We start from the raw sequence: 27,130 nt of genomic DNA, 5'->3' as shown, positions 1-27,130 counted from the left end.
TCATCAACCCTTGCTCTGATGATTGTCAACAGCTAGCTGACGAAAGCTAAGCAATAAAGAAGGCTATTTTTTATATCCCGGAGTTCATTATTTTATTTTTTACTGATTTTAAATGTCTACACCTGGGATTCCAGTGGGATTCCAGTGTATAAATTTATCAAACATATAGATACACACACACACACACACACACACACATATTAACAATAGAAGAACAGTGATTTCCAGGATAACAATAAAAACTACTGTTTATTAGTTAAGCTTTCGTCGGTCCCCTGCCGATGTCATCAGAGTAAAAACCAGGGATTTGAAGATCTGCTTATAAAGCTGGCTGTTTTTGCATTCTGCTCATAGAGCGTGTCACCGGTCTACCCGCCCCGGTTGGTCGTATTCGCTCTAGCTGCATCCAATCCACCTGCGTCCTTTTGAATTCCAGCACTTCCTCTCTTCCCATCATTGCCTCCCCCCCTGCTCCGCTTGTGTCTGGATGTTTATAGTTGTTGTCAAATCGCCCTTTAGTTTATCTCGTCATGTGACTCTCGTCCGGTATTGCATATTTGCTTATGGTAATGCCCTCCCCATATGCATATGGTAATGCCTACTCACACAATGGCAAGAGCCAAGTGATAATAAGGTGACACATACAATAAAATACTTGTCATTTTTTTGCCCCTTTATGGCTGCTGTTACCTTTATCGATATTTTTCCATTTAATATGTTTTGAATATTCTCTGGAATTTTGGGTAGATCTGCTTTTTTAAGTAATGCTGTATTTTTTCCTTTTGAAGTTTTCTCTGTATTATAAAGTGTCTCATAAAAATCTGATTATTTTTTTAATTGTATTATTATGAAACTGTAATGCACCTTTTGAATCTTGAACTTGTTTATCAATTTTTTCTCTTTCTCTTTTTTCAATTGATGTGCTAACCATCTCCTGGGTTTTGTTAGCATTTTTAAAGAAGTTCTGTTTAGCCCTTATAATTTGTTGAGCCATTGTTCCTGCCTCTACGAGGTTTAATTTATGCTTTATTATTTCCATTTGCTTTTTAAGTGTTTTCTTTTGTGCATCTATTTGTAATTCTAATTCTAATGTTCTAAATTCTTCCTTTAGCTTTAACTGTTATTGTCTTCTTTCTTTGTTCTTTTTAGCAATATAAATTATAGCCAACCCTCTAAAATATGTTTTAGCTGTATCCCACACATTTTGAAATGATAACTCTTCTTTCTTATTTATTTTGAAAACAAAAGTCCATTTCCTTTGTCGCTAGTTGTTTAAATTCTTTTTTCTTTCAATATAGATTTGTCCAGGGACCTACCGCATTTTTTTGTAAAATAGGAAATGTGTATGTGAGAGTGTGTGCACTAGGCTGAGAAAGATTGCTCTATAGCAACAAAATGAATTTATTAAAAATATGTCCCTAGTTGACCTCTGCTATAAAGAGTAAGAGACAACCTGGAGCTCTCCGATGTTTTCAATTACAACTCACATCAATTGTGTCAAGCATGACCAAGAATAAAGGAATGAGGAGAATAGTAATCTAGAACAGTTGGGATTAGATGGACTGTTGCTCTGACCTGAAAAAAACTTCTTCCTCAAATGTGATAAGATCATTTTGAAACCCTAGCTTACATTTAGGCCATGAACAAAAGAGCAGGTAGCATGGACTAAAAGTTCAGAAGCTGTAGTATTATTGGGTTGGTTCAGAAAACCTTTTTTTAAAAAAAACTGGCTATTGTGAAAGAATGTGTCACCCACCATCCTCAAATCACACCAGATTGGGGCTATTATGTTTTTTAAGGACACAATATATTTTAACTACTCAATGTTAATTTTTATACCTGCCTATTTCTTCAGCCAAAGTCTTGGCTCTGTCTTGAGTATCCTGAGAAGAATTCTCACTAGCCATGTAGCAAGTTGTTAAAAGACGGCCACACAGCTCCTGGGCTTCCTTTGGTATATACATTTCATCATTTACAATTCTGCGTACATCATTCAAAACTGTCTGATCTGAAAAAAGACAAGGGGGCAGGGAAAAGAGGAATGTGGACAAAACGTTATTTTCACATTTGCATGTAGAAAAACATAAAATTGAAAACCATTTATTTCACTTCAGAAAATAAATCCCTGCATTAAACAAAACTATTTAATTTAAGCCTGTTTAAATTTACAGATCAATGCACGTGTAAATTTACTTCTATTCCGAACAAGTTACTTAACCATGTTATGGCAAAAGAAAATAGTATCTTAAGTACAACAGAAATGTGTTTTAATTTACAGATTGGCGTAAGACTTAATTAACAACAACAACTTTATTGACACTTTGGATGTAGCCCAATCTGCATACATCAAAGGAGTGTATATCGGTCACCACCTCCGATATACACTCCTTGTTCGTGACCAGCTCAAGTTTCAGAACATCCATTTTAGTCTCTAAAATCAGGACATACATGCAATAATATTAAATTTGAGTGAGAGAATATTTAAGAAACATTTCTTGATTTCAAAAAGCAAGAGTTAAGCTTGTTTTTTATTCTGATACAGTATGTCCCTATGCATGTTTTATTCCAACATAGAACCAATTATTTTATCTATTTACAGGTAGTCCTTGACTTACAAGCACAACTGAGCCCAAAATTTTTGTTACTAAGTGAAACAGTTAAGTGAGTTTTGCCCCATTTTATGGACCTTTCTTGTCACCGTTGTTAAGCGAATCACTGCAGTTGTTAACTTAGTAACACGGCTGTTAAGTGAATCTGGCTTCCCCCACTGACTTTGCTTGTCAGACGGTTGATTCCATTCCAGCAACGGTCATAAACTATATGCCAATTGTCAAGCGTCCAAATTTTGGTCATATGACCATGTGGTTGCTGCAACAATTGTTAAGTGTAAAAAACAGTCATAAGTTATTTTTTTCATTGCCATTGTAACTTCAAATGGTCACTAAACAAATCGTTGCAAGTCGAGGAGTACCTGTACTCCTTTTGTTTTTAAATATCCTGCTTCCATAAGAGAGACAAGCACATGTTATAATCTTTGACTGAAATAATAATAATAGTAAAGTTGGAAGGGACCTTGGAGGTCATCTAGTCCAACCCCCTGCTCAGGCAGGTGACCCTATACCATTTCAAACAAATGGCTTGTCCGGTCTCTTCTTAAAAACTTTCAGTGTTGGAGCATTCACCGCTTCTGGAGGTAGGTTGTTCCACTGGTTAATTGTTCTAATTGTCAGGAAGTTTCTCCTTAGTTCTAGGTTGCTTCTCTCTTTGGTCAGTTTTCACCCATTGCTTCTTGTCCTGCCTTCAGGCGCTTTGGAAAATAGCTTGACTCCCTCTACTTTGTGGCAGCCCCTGAGATATTGGAACACTGGTATTATGTCCCCCCTCGTCCTTCTCTTCATTAAACTAAACATACCCAATTCCAGCAACCGTTCCTTGTATGTTTCAGCCTCCAGTCCCCTAATCATCTTTGTTGCTCTTTTCTGCACTTTCTAGAATCTCAACATCTTTTTTACATCGTGGTGACCAAAACTGGATGCAGTATTTCAAGTGTGGTCTTACCAAGGCATTGTAAAGTGGTATTAACACTTCACGTGATCTTGATTCTATCCCTCTGTTAATGCAGCCCAGCACTGCATCAATTGGACTAGAAAATTTAGCCTCGGCTGGATTTTTTTTAATGTTTTTATAAAAGATAGTTAATGGATAATGAAATGCACTTTATAGAATTTATATAGTATGGCAGGTTATTGATATGAAATTAGCATAATAAAATTAAGTTGGATATAGGGAGAATAAGGAATTAATAAAAATATTCTTCACAAACACAAAGATAATACCGTATATGCCGGCGTATAAGACGACCCGGCGAATAAGACGACCGTCTTCGGCGCCAAGTCACATGCCTAGAAAGTCATCTTATACGCCGGAAACTACCATTATTTCCAGCGTATAAGACGACTTGGCGTATAAGATGACCCCCGACTTTGGGGCCGATTTTAACACTTGCAAAAGTTGTCTTATACATCGGAAAGTATGGTATATAAGGTATGATAATGTTGCATGCTCTGTCAAGCAACCAGTAATCAGTGTCAAGAAGGCTATTGTCTTTAGATCTGCCTATGAGCCTCATATATATATTTGATTGTTAGTTATATAAAAAGACAGGACAGGAATACATGAGATGAGATGATAATCTTTATTGTCATTTTTTTACTGTGAACACACTGGTCCACATTAAAAATGAAATTCTCTTGCCTGCTCTCAAAAGAAAGTATAGATCTACCCATACACATACATATACACAAGCTATATGCACACATATATATGCCTACAGCCATACATATAAATATGCATATAAATATTAATCACTGTCCATTTTGAACACACAACGGAAAGAGGAAACTTCAGAGTTCACAAACTTGATTTCATATGGAAGAAAACTGTGGTTGAATCTGGATGTTCTGTTTCAGATACCACAAAGCCTCCACCCAAAAGCTAACAAGGAGAACAGAGGCTCAGAAGGGGCCCTGTCCCTAACTACTCAGGCTGTAAAGAAGGAGGCAGTGAGCGATATGTTAGTACAGCGGTTCTCAACCTATGGGTCGCGACCCCATTTGGGGTCGAACGACCATTTTACGGGGGTCGCCAAACAACATGATCCGCCATTTTCCCCCCTCAGGGGGCGCCGCCGCGCATGCGCACCGCGCATACGCACCGCGCATGCACGCCGCACATGGGGGTGGCGCCGCACATGCGCGCCGCGCATGGGGGGGCGCCGCGCATGCGTGCCACACCAAACGTTGAGAACCGCTGTGTTAGTATCTCTTTGCCCAGTTTCTCAAATCTTTTTGACATACCATTACAGGTAATCACAATAAAAAAAATGGACCCAAGGTTCAGTTTAACTTTTTCAAAGACACAAGTGTGTGTGTGGGGGGGAATCACACCACATATGGTAATGGAGCAGGTTTTGAGGGTACATTCAGAACACTTTCTTTGTTTTTAGTGATGGCATGCCTACTTTATGACTATACTTCTCTTTTCAAATGCCAGTAAATTATGCTATTAGTTTTTAGTAATTATAGTATTGAGAGTCCCTGGGAAATCTATGCATTCCTGAAAACACAAGCTGTGGAATGTCCATGGAGAAGTAGAGGAGATTACTGCCAGTACCACTTATAACTTCATTGTATGATTTCTCCTCCTCCCAACTTAATAATACAGCAGCATTTCAAAGAAGGCAACAGCAGCAATTATCTCAGGAAATTTTTGGCAATCAACACTGTAATTTTCTCCGGTGTAATTATATCTATAAACAGATATATTATAGCAACTTATATATTGCAGAAAAAGATGTGTGATTCAGATTATGGAACCCTTTGACCCTCCAAACAAAATACTCCTTCCAGAAAGTTCTAGATCTTTAAAACTAATTCCATCCTGTTTAGTTAACAAGTGCTCTAAGTATCGAAACATATCACCTATGTGGTTTTCAAATTGTGTGACAAAAAGACTTGCTTGAAAACCTCTTGGGAATATCTCAGTGAGAGAACTGGTAACAAAGGATCAACTATTCTTGATTTTGCTCACAGTGCTAATTTTTTTTCTAGAAAACACAGCTGTCATAGAGCACTGGACATTTTAGGTCATATGTATTATACAGAGAGACTAAAAAGTTAGACGTACCTATTAACAGTCTAACCAAAATACAACCTGGAATAGGTGGGTGTAGAACTTCAATTTCCAAGAGGCAAATGTGCATCTTTTCCCAGCATTGTATTACAGCTGTTGAAAGGCAGCTGCATGGTTTTTAAGATAAGATGCAGCTGCTTTAAGAAGTTGTCAACAGATGTTATATCCCTACCGTGTACTTCAAAGAATTCTATTTTCCCTTTCAAATCCAAAGCACTGCAGCCTTAATTATAATCACATGGTGCAATATTATGAAATTACAATTTCACATGGTGAAATGCTTAGAGAATTCTTTGCAGATATACTCATTTAATGGTCAAGGGTAACAGGTTCAGTTCCGTCTATACATTTCCTAAAAAGGATAATGTCAAATAATGTCAAAAATGATGGAGCCAGAGGGGCCAAGGATGTAATTCAATTTTTAAAAAATCTATATAATCAATGAATAAATTAAACACAGAAAGGGTTTCCTAGAAGTATGAAAACTAACATACCTACAAGTAACATTTGGTAATCCGTACTATTCAAATGCACTTACTTCCATTTTTTACTGCGTAACAAATCTGAAGACACATGGAATAGACAATGCAGGCTGCAGAAGAACTGTCCACACCACCACTAAGTGGCAAGAAAAATCCTCCCTTAACAATTACAATAAGGAAACCAAATTAGAACATTGTTGGGAACCATGTATTCAATTCTTCAAGAGTTGTCTTTTCAAACCATAATCTTATACTTCGACATTATTTAGTTCTAGTTGCATTATCCATGAATGGCCCATAATTATTAATGTCCAAAATGAAGGTTAATTTACCATTTTTAATCTATTTAAAAACAGATGTAGAAAATATTGTCTAAAATCCTACAGCGTAAAGATAAGACAAGAAGATCCTATTAGTTTGTCTGACACTATCTACTATTTGGATCCTCTCTTTTTGGAACTGTCTCTCTGAACAATGATAATTAAAGACAGCCATTACATAACAATATGGAAGAACTGGTATTTGAATACTTTTATATTCCCTTTCCCACCCTATCAGCCTTTCTGAATTATGACTCTTAACAGATAAATAAGCTCATAAAATATAAATTATGAGTGTTCTAGCAAGTGCACACTATATAAATGTACTTGGTAACTATATTATCAGTCCAACTAAATTTGCAAACCTACTTAAGGCAGCAATAGTGCAGTTAACCAACTGTAGCTTTTTTCCAAATTAAGTCCTTTTCTTTTGTTAAACGGAGGCAATTTCTATACCAGTGCCTCCCCGTGGAGCTTACTAAGTTTCCTGCCCCCACTTTCTAAAGATCCTCTAAAGCAGTGTTTCTCAACCTTGACAATTTTAAGGCGTGTGGACTTCAACTCCCAGAATTCCACAGCCAGCATTGGAAACTACTAACTTGCAGAGAAAAGCAGTAGCCTCAAGCAGTTTATTTTGTAGATTTATCTTTGGAGTTCATACAGATATCGAAGGAATTTTTCTTAAATAATATGGCAGTTGGCTATCACCTAATTAGAAGCCTATTCATCTGCCTAGGATAAAGATAAAAGTGAGCTGAGTTCTGGCCTAAGGAGTTTCCTACATTTCATGTATACAGTTCATATATACTCTCATAAATAAAGTTTCCTCCATTTATGAGAGTATGCATAGCATGCTCTTAATTTCTAAATATGCCTATTGACTCAAAGATTAGGGATCCCTGCTTTAAATCATTAGCAGATGGACAACGCTACAAACACAAGGCACCACTCATCCCAATCCCAATTCATGTTGCATTCATTTACTTCATATATGTCAAAAATTTCAGCTGCAAAGCCACTAGGACAAGAGTGTCAAATTGCCGGTCCGCAGGCCGGATGCGTCATGCCGAAACCACGCCCACCCTACTGCCGGCAATGGAAAAAAAGTTACGACACATCACGTGATGTTGCGAGTTGGACACCCCTGCACTAAGGCATTATCCCTTTGCTCAGTGTAAAACCCTCTAATATAATAATAGGGAACTATGCTTTATGGAAAGCGGGAAAGAGAACAAGCTCAGGCAGCAAGACGTTTTACCAATGGCAAAATGCTCATTCCCAAGCTCTTTCTGTGTAAAACCACTTTCAGTTTCATTCCAACTGCTCTAGAGCCAGATCCAAAACTCAAGCTGCCAAAAAGATAATATAGGATGATGTAGGTGATGAGTCTGATCATAAACAGCACAAAGGCAGCATATGTAGGTCCATTAAGCCACTGCAAGTTTCTAGTTATATATATGTGTGTGTGTGTGTGTGTGTGTGTGTGTGTGTGTGTGTGTGTGTTCATATTCTTAAGAATATTAAAAATAAAAAGGTGATTCCTGGGTAAACTCGTGTTTAGCTAGTGACGAGATCCATGAGCCAGGCGCAAAGAACGCCACAGCCATAAATAGCCTCTCCCATCGACTGGAAACCACCCTGACGATGCCGGCAGTTGCCGGCGAAAGCTTGGTGTTTTAAATTTATTAAATTTATTAAAAACTTTTTATAGTTTTATAATTTCCTGGTGTTCTTGCATTTATTGCTAGCTAATTTTGCTAAATTTTGCTCCTAGAAGCACGAAGCCGGAAGCACCAGCCTGAAGATGACGAATGAGACTTCGTCGAAACGTCGCCAAGACACTTCCATTTTGAAGCGGGAAAAAACCCAAATAACCAAAGACCTACACACAAATACCCGCGAAAACCTCAGAAAACATATATGTTTTCGCGGGTATTTGTATGTAGGTCTTTGGTTATTCGGGTTTTTCTCCGACGTTTGTCCCATTCGTCATCTTCAGGCTGGTGTTTTCAGCTTTGTGCTCCTCGAAGCACGAAGCTGAAAACACCAGCCTGAAGATGACGAATGGGACTTCGTCGAAACGTCGCCAAGACACTTCCAATTTTACGCGGGAGAAAACCCAAATAACCAAAGACCTACATGTATGTATGTATGTATGTATATGTATCTTCCCTTCTTTCCCCAAATCTTCATACAGATTTTACCACTGCTTAGAACTCAAGTTAATAACAAATTAAAATCTTTACCTGTTTACTACACCTTAAATAGTCCCAAAGCCAACATGCTGGACCTAGGCTGAAATTTAACAGCAGACATATTTTAAAACAAATATAAAAAGTACACTTTTACAAAATCATGTCATTTCTCTTCCTGGGATCACAAATTACCATCATGAATGTTTTATAGTAAAACAATGCTCCTTTATTTATGCTGAGCACAATTATCCATTATATACAGCACAATTATGTAGGATTACTCAGAAGAAATTCCAAAGAGCCTAGGTTTTATTCAAAGTTCTTTTGCCTTCACTGCAGCTGAAGGTTCTTACCCTAAATGAAAAGTCCTTCGTTCAAGAAAAGATAATTTCCAAAGGTATATGATCTCATAGGAGAGTTTTCCAATGTTCCCGGCTTTGCGAACTAGTGGGGGGGGAGGGGATGATTCATGCAAGCAGCTAGCAATCACACGCGCAGCTTCATTTCCATGAACGGAATGCCTGCCACTCACGCAAATGGAACACGCATGTGCTCGCCCAAGTGAGGATGTGTGCGCATGCACGCATGCTCACTGGTTGTTTCCACAGCCCAGTTGCAAACCTCTCACAGTCCAGTAGTGGGCCATGGCCCTCAGTTTGGATATCCCTGCCATAGGACATCATTTTATGCAAATTTAAATTGGGATTCTTTATGGATTATGCAGATGTTGCACTAGTTAAGTAGTTAAACTAGTTAAACCCTTAGCTGTAACACAGAAACCGGGCTAAGAGAAGAGGATTTTCCTCTCTACTAATTCTGTCTACAAGATCACTCCACGGAACAGCACAATTGAACTAAAAAGAATGAAGATGGAATGAGTAAAGTCTATAGGAATTACACCTAACCAAACCTAACCTCTACCAATTCTGAGTATATGCTGCTATGTCCCTCTGCTATGTGGGCCTCCCCTCCCTATAGCTTCCAGCCACATATCCTTGGTGCAGGCAGAGCCATACATAACCCATTTTTGCCTACCTGATCTCTTCCTCAGGACTATGATACTTCCACTGGATAGGTTCACTTGTGGGTGTGCAGATATCATCAGAACTTGACAATGCAAAGTTTACTTTTATTCTAGGATAAGGAGTCACTTTGCTTGCCTGGTCAGTTAAAAAAGAGAAATAATGTCATACCACACAGATGACATAATGTTTTTCATAAAAGCAATGTATCTGACAATTCTGCTTAATGTTCATTGCTGGTAAAGACTTATGCCTAGCACACATTGTTAAGCTTATAAGGGGAAAAAATGAAAACACAAGCAAGAAATACTTACTGCTAAATTTCGGGACGATATTTCTGCTCTATAACTTCTGACATCTTCTAAATCCAAAGTGGCAACAAGAACTTCCTGAAAAAAGTGACAAGAGAAGCTGATATCCTTCTAGATACAATATTTTCAAAACCATTTTTCACTAGAGGTCTATAGTGGAATTGTAGTGTAACTAGTTTTATATAGTTTATATTGGAGGCACAAAAGCACTTTGATCTTATTTAATCCCGCCGATACTGATAAAATTCCTGTTATGTGCCAACCCTCACAGATAGGAGTATTCTTTGAATTCAGTAATGTATATTAACCAACATAATCAACCACTGCACCCCCTGCTAGAGCATTACTATGTCATCCAGTGAAAACTGACGTCCTTGAGCAACTGTAGCACCATTCATAGATATCATGGCACATCCATCATAATACAAGCGATCACCATCACAGCCTTTCTGGTTTGCCAAGACGTAGATTCCTCCATTCTGGAAAAAGATATATATTAGTGTAAATGCAGGTGCTTCTAATTACAACAACCTTTTACTGTACTTTTAGACAGTACAGAAAATGTTTTGCAATCTTATTTAGGACAGCACAGCACCACTATTTCGGCTATCGCTGAAGCAATCCAGAAGCACAGTAATGTTTACTTTTAGGCAAAAGCAAGCCAGTGCATGTCAAAAAATTCATTTTACTATAGCAGAACAATCATGAATCTGTTTTAAGATTTGGAAACCTTTAATAGGTACAATGCAAATCTGCAACTGCAACCAGTTGCTTTTCTACACAGAGATGATTTCTGGTGACAGAATAGTAAGAAGTTATAAGGAGAAGATGTACTGACACATCACAGTATCTTATTCCCATCACCAGGAGAGCCTCAGGATAATTCACAAATCATCCTGAGTCATGTAACAAAAATTTAAAAAATATCACATTAAAAATATGCCAGGAACATACCTTTGCTGTTGCAGAATTTACCAACTCCACTCGAGTGTGTGCTTTTCTTAAGACATGGTGACTTGCAGAGGAATTTGTGAAGATTTCCACACCATCAATTCCCATTTCAATGTGAGGGCTATAAAATAAATAGCAAGCAAATAAATAGCTTGCCTACATGAATCCAAAAGATTTATTTTACTATTATGATATGCTACAAAAGAGTAAAAGAACTGAGCAGTTAATGGAATTTGTAATCCAGCAGGAGATCCTGTTTGTTTGAAAAGTACAAACTCAATGAAATTGTTATTGATTGACTGTCTGACTTACTAACCATAATGGCAAGCCAAAACTTAATTTTAATGGTATGTTTGAGGAGTGGAGTTGGGGTTGGGGTGAATGAAGTTAAAGATTTCTCCTCTTGGGTTGCTGGAATTGTTTTATAAATGCAATCTGTAGTTAACAGTGAAAGCTGAAATAATTGGAGCGTCTAAGCAACCAGCAACCAGCTTTGGAGAAAGCTGGCTCCCAGATATAGTTGGGACCAACAGAAGCTGGAGAATATGTTGGAGACACAGCAGTTTGGTCAGTCTTGGGGATCAGCTATTCAACTACAGCAATGCCACAGATCAACTATTGTGAGGTGCAGAGTGCAAGCCTGGAGGCACCACCAATCAGCTGTTAAACTGATGAGCACCAACGACAGTAGAACTGAAGATTTTCATGGGAGTAGTAGACATATACCCAGTGGCATCTGTAGGTTTCTTGTTCAACTTGTCAGAGGTGGTGATGTCAGAGGTGATGATGTCAAATCTACAAGGCCTTAATGTGATGGAAACCTAGCATGCTTGGGTGCAATGAATATTATTACTCAAGAGGAAATGGATCATCGGGAGCCCTTTCAGTCAGGTTTCAGGACCACAAGTAGTACTCAAATGGCATTGCCTGAGCTTGTAGATCAGTGTTTCTCAACCTTGACAATTTTAAGGCATGTGGACTTCAACTCCCAGAATTCCACAGCCAGCATTGCTGGCTGTGGAATTCTGGGAGTTGAAGTCCACATGCCTTAAAATTGTCAAGGTTGAGAAACACTGTTGTAGATGATCTTTAATGGGGATGGTGCATCCATCCCAACTCTCCTTGATCTCTCCAGGATCTTCGATACAACTGATCATAGTATCATTTTGGATGATATGGTCATTAAGACCCTTCATTCAGCATTGCCATAACTTTAAACAGTCACTGAATGAAAGGTCATAAGTCAAGAATTACTTGTACATTACAGCCCAACAGTGGGATTATGAGTTTACTTGGCTTTTTTGTGATTGTCCTGGTGTTAATAGGTAAAGAAAGATAAGGTTCCTCTGAAGGAGTCAGTGGTATTAACATAGAGGGATATTCTAACAAATATGACTATATATCCCTAATAATTATGGCATTTCCATTTGGGCAACAAATGTATCTGCATAGTGTATCTAGCAAGCTTTGATTTGTTGTGTTTTGTTTTAGCAGAAGCCTATCAAAAAATTCAAAATTAAGCACTGAAGAAACAATATTCAATTTCTTAAAAGATTTCCTTGTGTACAGAAATTAGCGCAGTTAACATTTCTAAATGAACTATAAAGAAGACTTAAGCCTATTCCTTTCACCTGGTTGGTATCCATAATTCTTCACAGATTTCAGTCCCAATGCAAGTATCCAAAGTTGCTAGTACTGCATCACCAAATGGAACGCTGTCCTAAGATAAACAAAGAATGTGGATGGACCATCAGAAATGAAATAAAAGGAATCCATAACTGGAACTATGATCAATAGAAATGAAGATATTTGTCCCAAGTGTGGTTAAGATATAGGTAGTGTGCTCAATATCCAAATGCAAGGAAAATTACCCTGCCAATCAGAAGCATTGGGGCAATAACTCAAAAGATGTTGGGCAAATGGAAAGGGAAAATGAAATACTTAGCTGCAGGTTTAGATAACTTCTATTCTAGCCAAGATTCTGAAAATCTAAAATTAATTAATTAAAATCTGTTTTTAAAAATCCCTACAAGAATACTTTCCGCCCCTGTTCTTGATGAAAAACATGGTCTTCACCACATTTTAGGATGTCAAGAGTATGAAGGCTGTCTGAATAATCATGGGATAAGGTTTTCTAAAGGGATGGGGCTGCCAATGACACTACATGCTTGCACATTTTTCTCAGACTCCCAAGAGGAAGGAATCTGCTGATCTACCTCCAAGCTAATTCACATAATGGGTACATTCTAGTCAAAGATGATGGTCCCAGAGAAAAGATGGCTCCATGCCACATAGGGCCTATAATCAGAACTTTGAATAGTACTTGGAAACATGCCATCAGCCAATGGTCTGCTGCTGGCTGCATGCTCCTAAAGTGGCTCTCATCTGCTAGCAACTTGGCTGCTACATGTTATACCAAATGAAATTTTCAAGTAGCCTTCAAAGGCAGCCCCAAGTAGGAATGGACTTTTGTCTTGCTATTATTTTCATATGTTAAACTTTTCTATTTTGTATGTATCTAATCCAATCCAATCAAAATTTTATTACAGTCATAGACTTGCATATGTGTGCACCAAGAATCTGCTGCTGTTCAGTGCTGAATTTCAGTAGAATGAGTTTTGGGAATTCCAACAGATAGAAAGAAAAGATTCTGGGACTGCATTCATTCTGTAAGCAACAGGTTGACTGCCCGTATTATACTGGTTTCTGAAACCATAGTATAGCTCCATTAAAAACTTATCATCTATCTGGTATATGTCTGTCAGGTATATGTCTATGAACTGAAGAAGCTTTTTGGAGGAGAAGTAAAACATTTTCAAAGGAAAAAACAAACCAAGATAGAAAAAGTACCATTAGGACTACCAGCTATAGTCAATCTAACTACTATGGTATGGATTTTATGTAAGTCTCCTATAAGCTTCAGGTACAAAAATATTTGGTAATTATAAATAATACAGTACTTCCTTATGTTACTAAGCAGCAAAGTTAAATATTTAAGACTTACTTTCTTAAATATTAATAAAGCCTGAACTGACTTTTTAGATAAAGGCCGTATTTTTCAAAATAGGCACATGCAGTATACAATTTTTTTGTATCTTGCTAGTAAAAGATCTATCACTTTTAAGAAAAGTTTAGGAAAAAAATTAAGCAGCCCAAGGTTTATTTCAGCTTTTCCTTAAGTGCATTTCACAGGTCATAATAGTTCATTAGGTCAATGAACTATTTTTATTTAATTATATCTCAAAAGTTAAGAGAAATGAAGCAATATTAAAAGTTATTGGTTATACAACTGCAATTCCAAAGAGGCTAAGAAAATCATCATCCAACTTGGTGTCTCCCTATAATTGGATAACAACTCCAAGAATTCCCAAAGAGGAAAGACTTGAATTTCATTTCAGCCACTTACCTAGACCTTCAGAAAATTAAAACATTCTTGATTGGTCCTACCAGATGAAATATTATACAAGCAAACACTTGTTTGAATATGGCTAAATAAACAACTTTGGCTATAAACCCGTTTATAGTCAAAGTTGTTTATTTAGCCATATTCAAACAAGTGTTTGCTTGTATAAACCCGTTTATAGCCAAAGTTATTTATTTATTTAGCCATATTCGGGTTTTAGAATAAGTGGAATAAGAGATATAAGTAATATGGTATTTTTTGATAAGATACAAAATGTAAAAATATTGGGATGATGAAAGTGAAAGAAAACTTTGAACTTTAAAGACATATTAAGTTTGAAAAGATTTAGGATTAAGGAATGATTGAAATATTGAGGGGAAATTAGGCTTAATAAGAACTTTGAAAAAAGTTATATAGTGATTTAATTAATTTTTACAAATAGAAGTGAAATATAAATTAATTAGAAAAGATGTTATAGGTAGATGCTATGATAGATAAGTAGTATAGTATTTCTATAATATATGAAATATGAAAATACTGGGATGATATATTTAAGTGGAAAATTTGGATATTTAGATGTTAATTATTGAGAAAATTATGATTGATATGAATTGTTCAAATATTATGGAGAAATTGAGCTTAAACAAGATTTATAAAAGTAAGATATATGGTGAATCAATAAGGTGACTTTTATGAAAATAACATAAGTTGATAAGAAAAAAATGCTATATATGGACGCTATTATTGTTGGTATACATATAGAAGAAAATGTTTTTATTTAATCATTTATGTATAAATAATATCAAATATCAAAAATTATATTTGTTTAATGCTGAAGAAGGAGAATACTATTGGGAGAAGAGAGGATCAAGGAAATATCCATTGATATTCTAATTATGGAAATATAAAAATAAATTATTATTGACTGTTAATTAACTATTATTGATTGTAAAAAATAATTCATGAACCAAGATAACATGCTATACACCAGGCACTAAGGCTGTTATTGTAAAAAATCAATAAAACAAAAAGAAAAAGAAAATTAAAACATTCTTGAATCCAGGAGAAAAGAATATTACCTGAGATGTAATCTCTTGTATCATTCTTGGAAGAAAATATTCTTCTATATGTCTAGTAAAAAAAAAATTCAAACATTTTCATATAACATATTTTAAAGAGACAGTTAACAATCTTCATTGTATCTGTGCCCCATGCAACTTAAGTACAATACTGGTCACTTTTTGCACAGGTTTTTTTACTTGTACTATTGTTGCCCTTGATTTGGAATAACTGGTATACTGCAGAGATGCTTGTGGGAAAAATATTGAACATAAATAAACAAGTAGTTCTCAGTTTTATCTAGTGATCATAGCTTGCATTATTCTATGCAATTAAGATTATTGGAATCTACAGTGTCTTCCAAAGGCATCATATTATTACATGTCTGCCATCACTTTGCACTATGGCGAACCTTTTAGAGACCAAGTGCCCAAACTGCAACCCAAAACCCACTTATTTATTGCCTGATGCCAGGTGGCCATGGCCCACTGGGTGGGCATGGCTGTGGTGGTCATGGCAGACTGGGTGGGTGTGGTCACCTCAATGTTGCTCGTGGGGAGGGATGCCTGTGGGGGCTGGGCAGGGTTGGGGGAGATCCAGGGGGTCTCTGGCAGGTGGGGCAATGAGGAGGAGTCTGGTCCTACAGGTTGAGGCAAGGCGAGGCAGGGCAGGGGTGCCATTGTCGCCGGGCAAGGCGAGGCAGGGGCCGGGGTGGCTGCTGCCTGATACCATTGGCCCCCCGCACACAGAGGTCAGCAAGCGCATGGGTGCTGGGATGCATCCAGCCATGTGGGACCTTGGTGACTTAGCGGGCAGCTGATTGAAGAGGGGCAGTTGCCATCTCCAGGGCATGGCGCGCATGCCCACAGAAAGGGCTCTGAGTGCCGCCTCTGGCACACGTGCCATAGGTTCGCCACCACTGCACTATGCAGTAATGACATAGATTAGAATACAGGGATGCTAATATAATAAATATTTTTAAAATAGCAATGTCTTCTGAAAGATCTTTTAATGCAGACTTGCAGTGGCAAACATCAAGGATAACCCAAATTTTCAGACTAATTTGGCCAGAAGCAAATATAAGGAAGAGAGGTTACCGTGATCTATTCCAAGGAGTGAACCACCTCATTTCTCGATAGTTTCCTGAATTTGCCAATGCTATCTTCGGCCTTATCAGAAGAATTTTCCTTGATCAAAACAAAAAGAAAACCTGTTACAAGCATATACTATGAAAATGGGAGACGACTTGTTTTAAATCATAACTTACCATATTTGAAATATACTATATCCACTAAAAAATGAGTCAAACTTACAAATTCTAGGCTATGTGAACAGAATTATAACAAGAAGCTATGATTCTAGCCGTTCCATATAAAGTTATGTGGGTTGATAGCATGTTTTCTCTAGAGTTGCTTCAACGTTGTGAAACATTTTGCCTCCTGAAAAAGGAGCACCTCCTTGTCTTTTAAGTTTCCTTAAAAGCTGTTTGCTCCATTGAGCATTCAAAGCTTCATGCAGGTCTCTAATAGATGAAATAGGCTGAAGTTATTTACATTATAAGTATCTTTCAAGCCTGGAGGAGATGAGATGAGATGTCAGGATTTAACTAGACAGACTCAGCAACCAAAGACCTTTTTCATAAGGTTGCAAGATAAACATACTGGTTTCTCCATTAGCCATAGAAGGTTAATTGCATAAGCAACATTTGATTTAAGCAAATAAACATATCCCATCCAACTTGTGTTTGATTTCGAAGTGAAACTCAGCATGTCAAACAGTAAATCGCTTTATAATGTTGAACTGTTCCTACTATTCAGCAATTAACTAGGTTATTGTCCGAAACAGTAATGTTTTCATTCCTGTATCAAGGGATATAATCCAAATGCAGTTACAGTAAATTTCCCCCTTAGAGTTAAAGGCTTTAACTACATTTGGTAAGCAATGTCTGAATGGCTAGCTGATTTTCAGATCCTCTTCTCTCTCAAAATTCTATGAATGGTAAATCTTTAGAAGCAATGTTGTCCTTCATTTTCAGTGATTTTCCTTTCGCCAAGGAACTCTTCCGTGTTATTAGGACTATCCTAGAACAGGCAAAGCTTCAGAAGCATTTATTCATTCTGGAAATACTTCATTCTGGCAAAATCTTCAAAAGCCAATGTTGTCTAAATAAACTCTAATGTGAAAAACCGCAGTATGTGCATTAAAACCTTAATTATTTCACTGCCAATTTTCCTCAGGCTTCAGATTATCAGTTTCAGGCAGAGCTTGACTAATTGGGATCACAGGACAGGATGGCAGACAGCATTTATTTGTTTGTGTGATTGATTGATTTGAAGTTGGCCAACTCAATCAAGTGACTCTGGGCAGCTTACAAAACAGTATCTTTAATGTTTTATAAATCAACTTGGAGGCTAAAACATATAAGGAACGGTTGCTAGAATTGGGTATGTCTAGTTTAACGAAGAGAAGGACAAGGGGGGACATGATAGCAGTATTCCAATATCTCAGGGGCTGCCATAAAGAAGAGGGAATTAAGCTATTTTCCAAAGCACCTGAAGGCAGGACAAGAAGCAACGGGTGGAAACTAATCAAGGAGAGAAGCAACCTAGAACTAAGGAGAAACTTCCTGACAGTGAGAACAATTAATCAGTGGAACAGCTTGCCTCCAGAAGCAGTAAATGCTCCAACACTGGAAGTTTTTAAGAAGAGACTGGACAGCCATTTGTCCGAAATGGTGTAGGGTTTCCTGCCCGAGCAGGGGGTTGGACTAGATGACCTCCAAGGTCCCTTCCAACTTTACTATTATTATTATTATTATTATTATTATTATTATAACTTGTGTTTATTTCATTGACTGATTTTCATAGTTGCCCATCTCAACCAAGTGACTCTGGCAGCTTACAAAACAGTATTTCTAATTACTTACTTGTTTAGAAAAATTACTCTACAGTTGTAACGAACATTCCGGTGCATAATAGGCCTATAGAAATAAAGATATTAAGTTATACATTTCCTTACTTAAAATTGGATCCTTTTTATTTTAAGAATATAAACTGATTTCGGATTGCATTCAAATTTTTTTTAACCATGTGCAAAAAATATTTATTATTTCTGTTTGTATCTATTACAATCTCATATTAAGATGATCAAAAGTATATTCCAAATAATCTGTTTGCATTGCTGTCATCTATTGTATATAAGGAGAAGCCAAATGTAAATCTTTTAAACTACCTTGTTATTATAAAACAGTCTCCTAATGCAAAAAGAGCAAAGCATGCAAAAAGAGAAGCTACCTTCTGGTTGGTGATTCAATTATAAGGGATGTAAATTTAGGAAAGGATACAGAGGTTTCGAAAGAGGTCAGGTGTCTTCTAGGTCAGCAGGGACAAGAAGCATACTTTTAAGATAGTCAAGAATGCCAGCAAGGACTGTGATGTGAATGCTATTGTACATCTTGGCATTAATGATTTGTCCCAAAAAGTTGTACTCTCTATGCAGAATGATTTCCAGAGCTTGGGACAGGAACTTAGCAGAATAGGCTGTAGACTTACTTTTTCAGAGATTTTACCAGTGTATAAGGAACAAAATGGAAAAGGCCAGCATATAGCAGAATTCAATATGTGGCTAAAGGAGTGGTGTAAAGGGGAAGGCTTTGGTTATATTAGTCACAATGTCTGTAGCTGATCCAATGAAAAAATGTACAAAAGAGGTGGTTTGCATCTATCAAAGAAAGGGACTGAGTTACTTGGCAATAAATTCACAGATTTTCGGGAAAAATATTTAAACTGAACAATGGGGACAGTGAGTTAATTGATATAGAACATTCCTGTCCCCGGCAATCTAAAAAATAAAGGTTTATCAGTGCATGTAACATAGATGTTTTGCTGTCATGCAAAATCAAGCTTTTAATAGTGAGTGTCACACCAAGTGCACTAATCAAACAAGTGGTAAGAAAACAGGGGAACTCAGGCACCACACAGGTCATGCAGAAAGTAAACACGGGGTCAGTTATAAAGGACTCAAATGTCTATACACCAACACCAATGCACAGAGTATGAGCAATGAACAGGGTGAATTAGAAATTCAGGTAAATGAGGGCAGATATGATATTGTTGCCATTACGGAAACTTGGTGGGATGAAACCCACAAATGGAACACACAGCTAGAGGGATTTAACTTATTTAAAAGAAACAGACCAAACAAAAGAGTAGGTAGAGTTTCTCTCTATATAAGAAATAACTATATCTCTACAGAAATGGAGCACAACAATGATGAAAACTGTCCTGACTGCATTTGGCTCAATTTAAAAGGGGGGAAAATAACATAGGCCACCCATCCAAACAGAGGAACTAGATGAACTTTTTGCTAGTCAGTTAACTAAGGTATGTAGGAAGCACATCACAATAGTAATGGGGGACTTTAATTACTGTGACATTAACTGGGAGACAAATTCTGCACCAAGTGGAAGATCAAATAAATTCCTAACAAACCTAGCAACAATTTTGTCTCCCAAAAATAGACAAGGGAACTAGGGGATCAGCCATATTGGACTTAATTCTCACGAACAGAGATAAAATGATAGAAGGCGTTGAAGCCACAGGAACCTTGGAGGGAAGTGATCATGCAATATTGGAATTCAGCACTATGCAAGCACAAGCAATGGAACATAATCAAACTAGAGTCTTGGACTTTAAGAGAGCTAATTTCAATAAACTTAGAGAGAGCTTGGGAAGGATTCCATGGATAAGAATCCTCAAGGGGAAAACAATTCAAGAAGCTTGGGAAATTTTGAAAAGTGAGATTATAAAAGCCCAGTCTAGCACAATACCAAAGAAGAAAAATAACAGCTTTCAAAAGAAACCAGCATGGCTGCATAAAGAACTCTCTAATAAATTAAAAGATAAAAAGGACAAGTATAAAAAGTGGAAAGAGGGACACATAACTAAGGCAGAATATCAGCAAATAGCCCGAGCCTGCAAAGATGAAGTGAGGAAAGCTAAGGTTCAAACTGAACTAAGGCTTGCGACAAAACTCAAAAATAACAAAAAAAGCTTCTTTCAACATGTATAAAACAAGAAAAAAGTCTAAGGAAATGATTGGCCCATTAGTTGGAGAAAGTGGCAAGAAGGTGACAAGCAACAGGGAGAAAGCAGAACTACTTAACTCATTTTTTGTATCCGTCTTTACATAAAGGGAAAAAACAGTCCAACCTATCAAAAACAGTACCATAAAAAATAGATTAGAAACATAAGTTAAGATAGGCAAGAAAATGGTAAGTGAACACCTGTCTACCCTAGACGAATTCAAATTACCAGGACCAGATGGATTACACCCCAAGGAACTGGCAGAACCACTGAACTATATTTTTCAAAGATCCTGGAGCACTGGAGAACTACCAGAGGACTGGAAAAGAGCTGATGAAGTTCCCATCTTCAAAAAAGGGGAAAAAATGGATCTAGGAAACTACAGACCTATCAGCCTGACCTCAATACCTGGGAAGATTCTGGAAAAGATAATCAAGCAAAGAATCAACAAACATCTAGAGACAAACAAAGTCATTATCAAAAGCCAACGTGGGTTTGTCAATAACAGACAAATCTTATTGAATTCTTTGACCAGGTGACAAAATTAGTGGACCAAAGGAATGCTGTGGATATAATTTACTTGGACTTCAGTAAGGCATTTGATAAAGTAGACCACAACCTACTACTTGATAACAAAAAAATGGGGTTAGACAGCATCACCACCAGATGGATTCATAGCTAGCTGACCGGCTTTACTCAGCGTGTGGTCCTCAATGGAACTGCATCTACATGGAGGGAAGTATGTAGTTGGGTGCTCCAGGGCTCTGTTCTAGGCCCAGTGCTATTCAACATCTTCATCAATGATTTGTATGAGGGGATAGATGGGGAACTCATCAAATTTGCATATGACACCAAGCTGGCAGGAATAGCCAACACTCCAGAAGCCAGGCAAAGGATCTTGACAGACTTGATCATTGGGCACTATCTAACAAAATGAAATTCAATGGTGAAAAAAATTCTACATTTAGGCAAGAAAAACCAAATGCACAGGTATAGTATAGGTGATACCTTGCTCAATAGTAGTAACTGTGAGAAGGATCTCAGAATCTTAGTGAACAATCACTTAAATATGAGCCAGCGGTGTGCTGCAGTTGCCAAAAAAGCCAACACAGTGCTAGGCTGTATTAACAGAGGGGTAGAATCAAAATCATGTGAAGTGAGTACAGAGAAGAACAACAAAGATGATCAGGGGACTGATCATATAAGGAACGGTTGCTGGAATTGGGTATGTCTAGTTTAATGAGGAGAAAGACGAGGGGGGACATGATAGCAGTGTTCCAATATCTCAGGGGCTGCCATAAAGAAGAGAGAGTCAAGCTATTCTCCAAAGCACCTGAAGGCAGGACAAGAAGCAGTGGATGGAAACTATTCAAAGAGAGAAGCAACTTAGAACTAAGGAGAAATTTCCTGACAATTAGAACAATTAATCAGTGGAAGAACCTGCCTCCAGAAGTTGTGAATGCTCCAACACTATTTGTCTGAAATGGTATAGGGTTTCCTGCCTGAGCAGGGGATTCGACAAGATGACCTCCAAAGTCCCTTCCAACTTTTATTTATTTATTCATTCATTCATTCATTCATTTATTTATTATTATTATTATTATCCTCACTATGCAATGACGTAATTACACACTTACATCCCAATATCACATATTATGTCCTCAGTACCAGGAGATTCCAAAAGCTTAGCCAAAACTTGAAACGAATGTAATAGTATGTCAGATTCATAATAATGATCTGAACAGCCATAACCACTGCAAAACAAAATAGAGATATGGATAACAAAAAATCCCGTACTATTTGCAAGAGATGAATTTTCTAAATTATATTATATCAATAAAAACACATTTATTCACCTTATTTATGCAGAATTAATTTATTAATTTATTAAAATAAGTGTCAGAGAAACTGGGTATGTGTAACAAAGCATGTTGTTGGATTACTATCTCTATTTTATTTTTATTTATTAAAATTTTTAAACTACCTAATAACTAAAGCTCTCTAGGCAGTTTATAAGAAAACATACCAACATCTGAATAAAAACATCTACAATAAAATGAAATGAAATGCAAAATGCAAGCACTGCACAAAATAGATGGCAACAAGGTAATCATTCAAAAACTAAAACAATATGAATTAAAATACAGTTAAAATACAATTTTAAATCAATTAAAAGCAGGGAAAATTGAAAGATCTAATTTTGGTGCCAAAATTTTGCTAATGTGAATACCATTGAAAGCAATACTCTTTTGGAACATTGGCCTCATATTGCATCATTTTAAATCAGATTTATAACTCATCCATGGTCCAGTAGAATAGAATCTATAGTCTATTAACATCTGGAATACCGAACTATTGCAATTTCTATATAATTTTTCTTTTGTCATTGATGAAAATGATGAATATTTATATATGATATCCATATTCTCCCTACCATTCAATAACCAAGTACCACAATTAACCATCCTGAGCAGATACCATTCTATAAAAAGAAGGCACTTATTTTGTTACATTGAAGGGAATAAAACAGATATTATATCCTTCATGTTTCTAGATAGTTCTCTTGAGGTCTACCAGGTTTTATGTTCCACTTCATTTTTCATTAAAAAAAGGAAAAGAAAATGCATGTTGCAAAGCAAAGTACAAGTCTCTAACATCTTAATTTCCAGAAATACCTCTGGATTCCCAAATTTTCTTACGTAAGTAAGAATACATAGGTACAGCCCAGTGCTAAGAGATGTGCCTATATGGCCAAAGAAAGGCTAAGTTAATAAAAGTTGATAATGAATCTTGGGGTGGGGGTTACGGGATGCCAGGTAGCATCTTGACCAATTTGTTCTTTTTATCTAATTATGTCCCTCCAGTAGGCATTTTGTGACTGTGCATGCACTCCCCCAATAGCCATCTTATAAGATAAAGTTTCAAAATATGAAATGCACCCAGCATCCCTAAAAAGTTGAGAGTAACTGGTTTATACAAACAAGTTGGTAATTACTAACCAAATTTCAAGTTCTGGGCCGAGTCGATATCTTGCTCCTTTTTCTTTAGCAATTTCAATACCTAGGAGATTAAATTATAATTTTTATCCATCTACAATATGTTGACAGAGAAAGCTTCCCATGCTTTGAAATATAGGGAGTGTTGTGTGTATCCTCTGATTTTGCAAAGCAAGAAAAGAATATTCAAGCACAAGACTAAGAACACAAAACAACTGAGCTTTTCAGAAACTTTTTACAACCAAGTTCCTATTCCTCATACTTTCTAAAAGCAAGTTCTTAGTTCAGAGAACAGGTAAGCTAAGATTTCTTTTAATTTAAAAACAGTATAACAAAGCTGCTTTCCAAACCCTATTGCTAGCAGAACTAGAAAAACCATATAAATTCTCATTAACTCTCATATTTCTGGAGGCAAAATAGATTTCAACAAATAGCATCTACTTATTACCCTGTACATAACTCTCTCTCAGCCCAACTCACCTCACAGGTGATTGTTGTGGGGAAAATAGGAGGAAGATGTGCTGATTTTTGTTATTTGTAAAAATAATAAAGGCAGGATTCAAATAAATAAAATAAAAAGATAATTACAATGCAATGCTACACAATATATAATACATACACTACAAGAAAATGTTATGGGTAATAAACCAAATTTATAGCTTACACAAAAGGAGTTGATAAACTGAAAGTGTGAAGCAATAAGAATTCTGTGAAGTAAACAATTTAGTTTTTTTTAAAAAAACAAAAAACAAAATTGAACACTTCTCTATGTAGCATATTACCTCACTGGAGAAAAAAGTTCTATATAGTCCCGCTCAAAACAATAACAATAATATACAAGTAGTAATAAATCAATTTTTCACTTGTGTTTTTATAACCAAACTAGTACTGGACTAGCATTGAAGTAACTCGGATTTAAAAAACTCAATGACTGCAATTAGGCCAGTCAATTTTTCTCAGATCAATCAACCTCACAGGATTTTCGTTCTTTGAATAAAATGAAGGGATGCCTTTTCTTCAGGTAAAAAGCTCATACAACACAGGGAAGCTATAAAGCCATATAAAATAAGATCATGCATATAAATTAGGAAGGGTCAGCAATAGTTATGCTTGTAAAACTATAAAAAGCTAGGACTAAAAAAAAATACCATGTAGGAATTAAGTACAATACCAAACTGGTTGTCACTCTGAGAGCCAGTTTTGGCGTTGTGGTTAAGGCACCAGGCTACAAACCTAGGAGACTGTGTTGTAATTCAGCCCAATGCAGCTCACAGCTGGTTGTGGGGAAATTAAGAGGAGGAAAGAAGATTGCTTATGTTGCCTCTTTGAGGTATTTATAACAATAAAGATGCGATATAAACATATCAGTCAAGATTTGGAGATGGGTGGATGAATAGAAAATAACCAATGGGTCAAAGATGCATAAAGAGCTACCTTTCTCCTTATTTTAAATATTGCTAATTAACGCTAAGTTCCATTGCAGGGTAAGAAAAACAAGACCCGTCTTCCTTTGGAGCTGCAAACAGCCCGTGCACAGCCTTCGGGCTTACTTTTTAAAATCCTTTCCAGATTGCCATCAAAATCCAGCGCCCACTGATTCAAAGCGCACGTAGCCATGGTCACTGCCCTGCCCATGGTGCCTTCGCGCCTCCTATTCTTCCCCAGGAGAAAAAAGAAAGGCGACCACCCTCCCGCCGGTGGGACCAGCACTCCCAAAAGCAACCCTTTTACTTCCGGTACCTTCCTCCTCGACTCAGCGCAAAGGGGAAGGGTTGAAGCTGTGGTATACAACAGTCTAGGGACCATTTCCGGGTGAAATGTAGCGCGGGGGGGGGGGAACACAAACCTATGAAACTTGCAAAGGGTTCGTCACTGAGATGGCAAAGGATTGAGCAGCTTTACTCCTTTGCTGGGCGCAAGTGCTGGCTACTCGCCCTGCCTCGTTTCGCATGCCAGTAGTGGGGGGTGGGGGGTGGGATGCCCGGGTGAGGAGCAAAAGTAAGCTTTCATCTAAAGCAACAATGTCTGCTAGACACTGATGGACTTCTAGGTTAGGGAATGGCAAGGTTAGATGCAGTTCTTAAAAAAAAATAAGGCTGCTCTCCCCTGCACTTTTTTCTTTCTTTTTTTAACGTTCTTTTGTGACTCCAAAAATGCAAAACACGAAATAATGAATGAGGGTGAAGGTTCGTTCCCCGAACTTGTGGGTTGGTTTCCGCTGAGGATGTTACCTAGCGTGCTAGCCTGAAAGCCAACCCAAAAGTTCGGAGGACGAACCTTCACCCACATCCTACACCCGAGCTACAGATATTCGCCACTATTGTAAATGAAATAATGGATTGAGAAGCATGGGGGGGGGAGTGCCTGTGACGATAGCTTTTTAGCAGGGTATTTCGCTCCCGCCGCAACCATGGTATCTTAGGATCACATCGATTGCCCAGGCCAGGGAGTCGTTCAAACGCAGGTAAACATGAGGTTTTCCCCTCTCCAGTTGTGTCCGACTCTAGGGGGCAGTGCTAATCTCCCATTTTTTAGCCGAGGGAGTCAGCGTTATCAGTAGAGAGCTATTGGTGTGTGTTGTGTGTATATATACGGTGGTTAAAGTCTAAAGTTCAAGAGCTTCTCTACAAGATATTTCTGCCTTTGTATTTAACATCTCCCATCCTCTTAAAACTCGATATCGTTTAGCATTTTAAGCCCCTAGCATGTTATTCCCTTTTTGCTAAATTCATTAAAACCAGATTTTCTGCTCTTGAAGGTATGGATTTATGTCAGCTTTTCCTTTTAAAGTTATCTTAAGCACCAATATAAAATGTTACTTTTCACTCCATAGATTTATTTTTTTCTTATACTGTGTCAGGAATGAGTTCAGGTAACCCTCGACTTACAACCACAATTGAGCCCAAAATTTATGTTGCTAAGTGAGACATTTATTAGGTGGTTTTTACCCCATTGTATGAATTTATTTATTTTATTTATTTATTTATGAGACTTATATACCATTTTAAGTGCAAGCACTCTCTAAGCGGTGTACACCAGTAAGCAATGTATATATATATTTACATTGCCCCCAACAATCTGGGTCCTCATTTTACCTACCCCGGAAGGATGGAAGGCTGAGTTAACCTTGAGCCGGTGAGATTTGAACCGCTGACCTGCTGAACACAGTCAGCTAAAGTGGCCTGCAGTACTGCACTCTAACCGCTGCGCCACCTCGGCTCATTTTTCTTGCTACAGTTGTTAAGTGAATCATGGCAGTTCTTAATAGCAGGTTGTTAAGTGAATCTGGCTTCCTGATTGATTTTGCTTGTAGAAGGTCACAAAAGGGGATCACTTGACCCCTGGACACTGCAACCATCATAAATATGAGTCAGTTGCCAAGTGTCTGAATTTTGATCACTTGACCTTGGAGATGCTGCAACGGTCGTAAGTATAAAAAATGTCATAAGTCACTTTTTTGAGTTCCGTTGTAACTTTCAATGATCACTAAATGAATTGTAAGTCGAGGACTATCTTATAAGTGATATATATATTTAATATATATTAATATAATATATATTGTATATAATATATAATATTAATATATTTGATATATATTAATATTGATATATTTAAT

At 37.2% G+C, this 27,130-nt stretch overlaps 1 protein-coding gene across 2 annotated transcripts in view; it reads right to left on the bottom strand.

The window, feature by feature from the left end:
• Positions 1-25,258, bottom strand: part of NADSYN1 (NAD synthetase 1) — a 39,144-nt gene extending 13,886 nt beyond the window's left edge. Inside the window, exons 1-14 of one of the 2 annotated variants that reach the window (XM_039361439.1) lie at positions 25,065-25,258; positions 23,518-23,578; positions 22,156-22,272; positions 18,361-18,414; positions 16,532-16,621; positions 15,455-15,506; positions 12,604-12,692; positions 10,976-11,093; positions 10,369-10,500; positions 10,025-10,099; positions 9,724-9,848; positions 8,740-8,788; positions 6,230-6,332; positions 1,840-2,008 (exon numbers count right to left, since the gene is read on the bottom strand). In XM_039361439.1, coding sequence (XP_039217373.1) covers positions 1,840-2,008; positions 6,230-6,332; positions 8,740-8,788; positions 9,724-9,848; positions 10,025-10,099; positions 10,369-10,500; positions 10,976-11,093; positions 12,604-12,692; positions 15,455-15,506; positions 16,532-16,621; positions 18,361-18,414; positions 22,156-22,272; positions 23,518-23,578; positions 25,065-25,149 — 1,319 coding nt within the window. In that variant the 5' untranslated portion in view covers positions 25,150-25,258. The remainder of the gene's footprint in view (positions 1-1,839; positions 2,009-6,229; positions 6,333-8,739; positions 8,789-9,723; positions 9,849-10,024; positions 10,100-10,368; positions 10,501-10,975; positions 11,094-12,603; positions 12,693-15,454; positions 15,507-16,531; positions 16,622-18,360; positions 18,415-22,155; positions 22,273-23,517; positions 23,579-25,064) is intronic. The other variant, XM_039361440.1, reaches the window with a different exon arrangement.
• Between the last annotated feature and the right edge of the window lie 1,872 nt (positions 25,259-27,130).

This window comes from Crotalus tigris, unplaced genomic scaffold (genome assembly GCF_016545835.1).
Source record: "Crotalus tigris isolate CLP2741 ecotype Arizona unplaced genomic scaffold, ASM1654583v1 scf7180000019267.1258330, whole genome shotgun sequence".
NCBI classification, from domain to species: domain Eukaryota; kingdom Metazoa; phylum Chordata; class Lepidosauria; order Squamata; family Viperidae; genus Crotalus; species Crotalus tigris.
The sequence above is the reverse complement of the archived record's forward strand: the minus strand, read 5'-3'. Positions and strand labels throughout refer to the sequence as shown.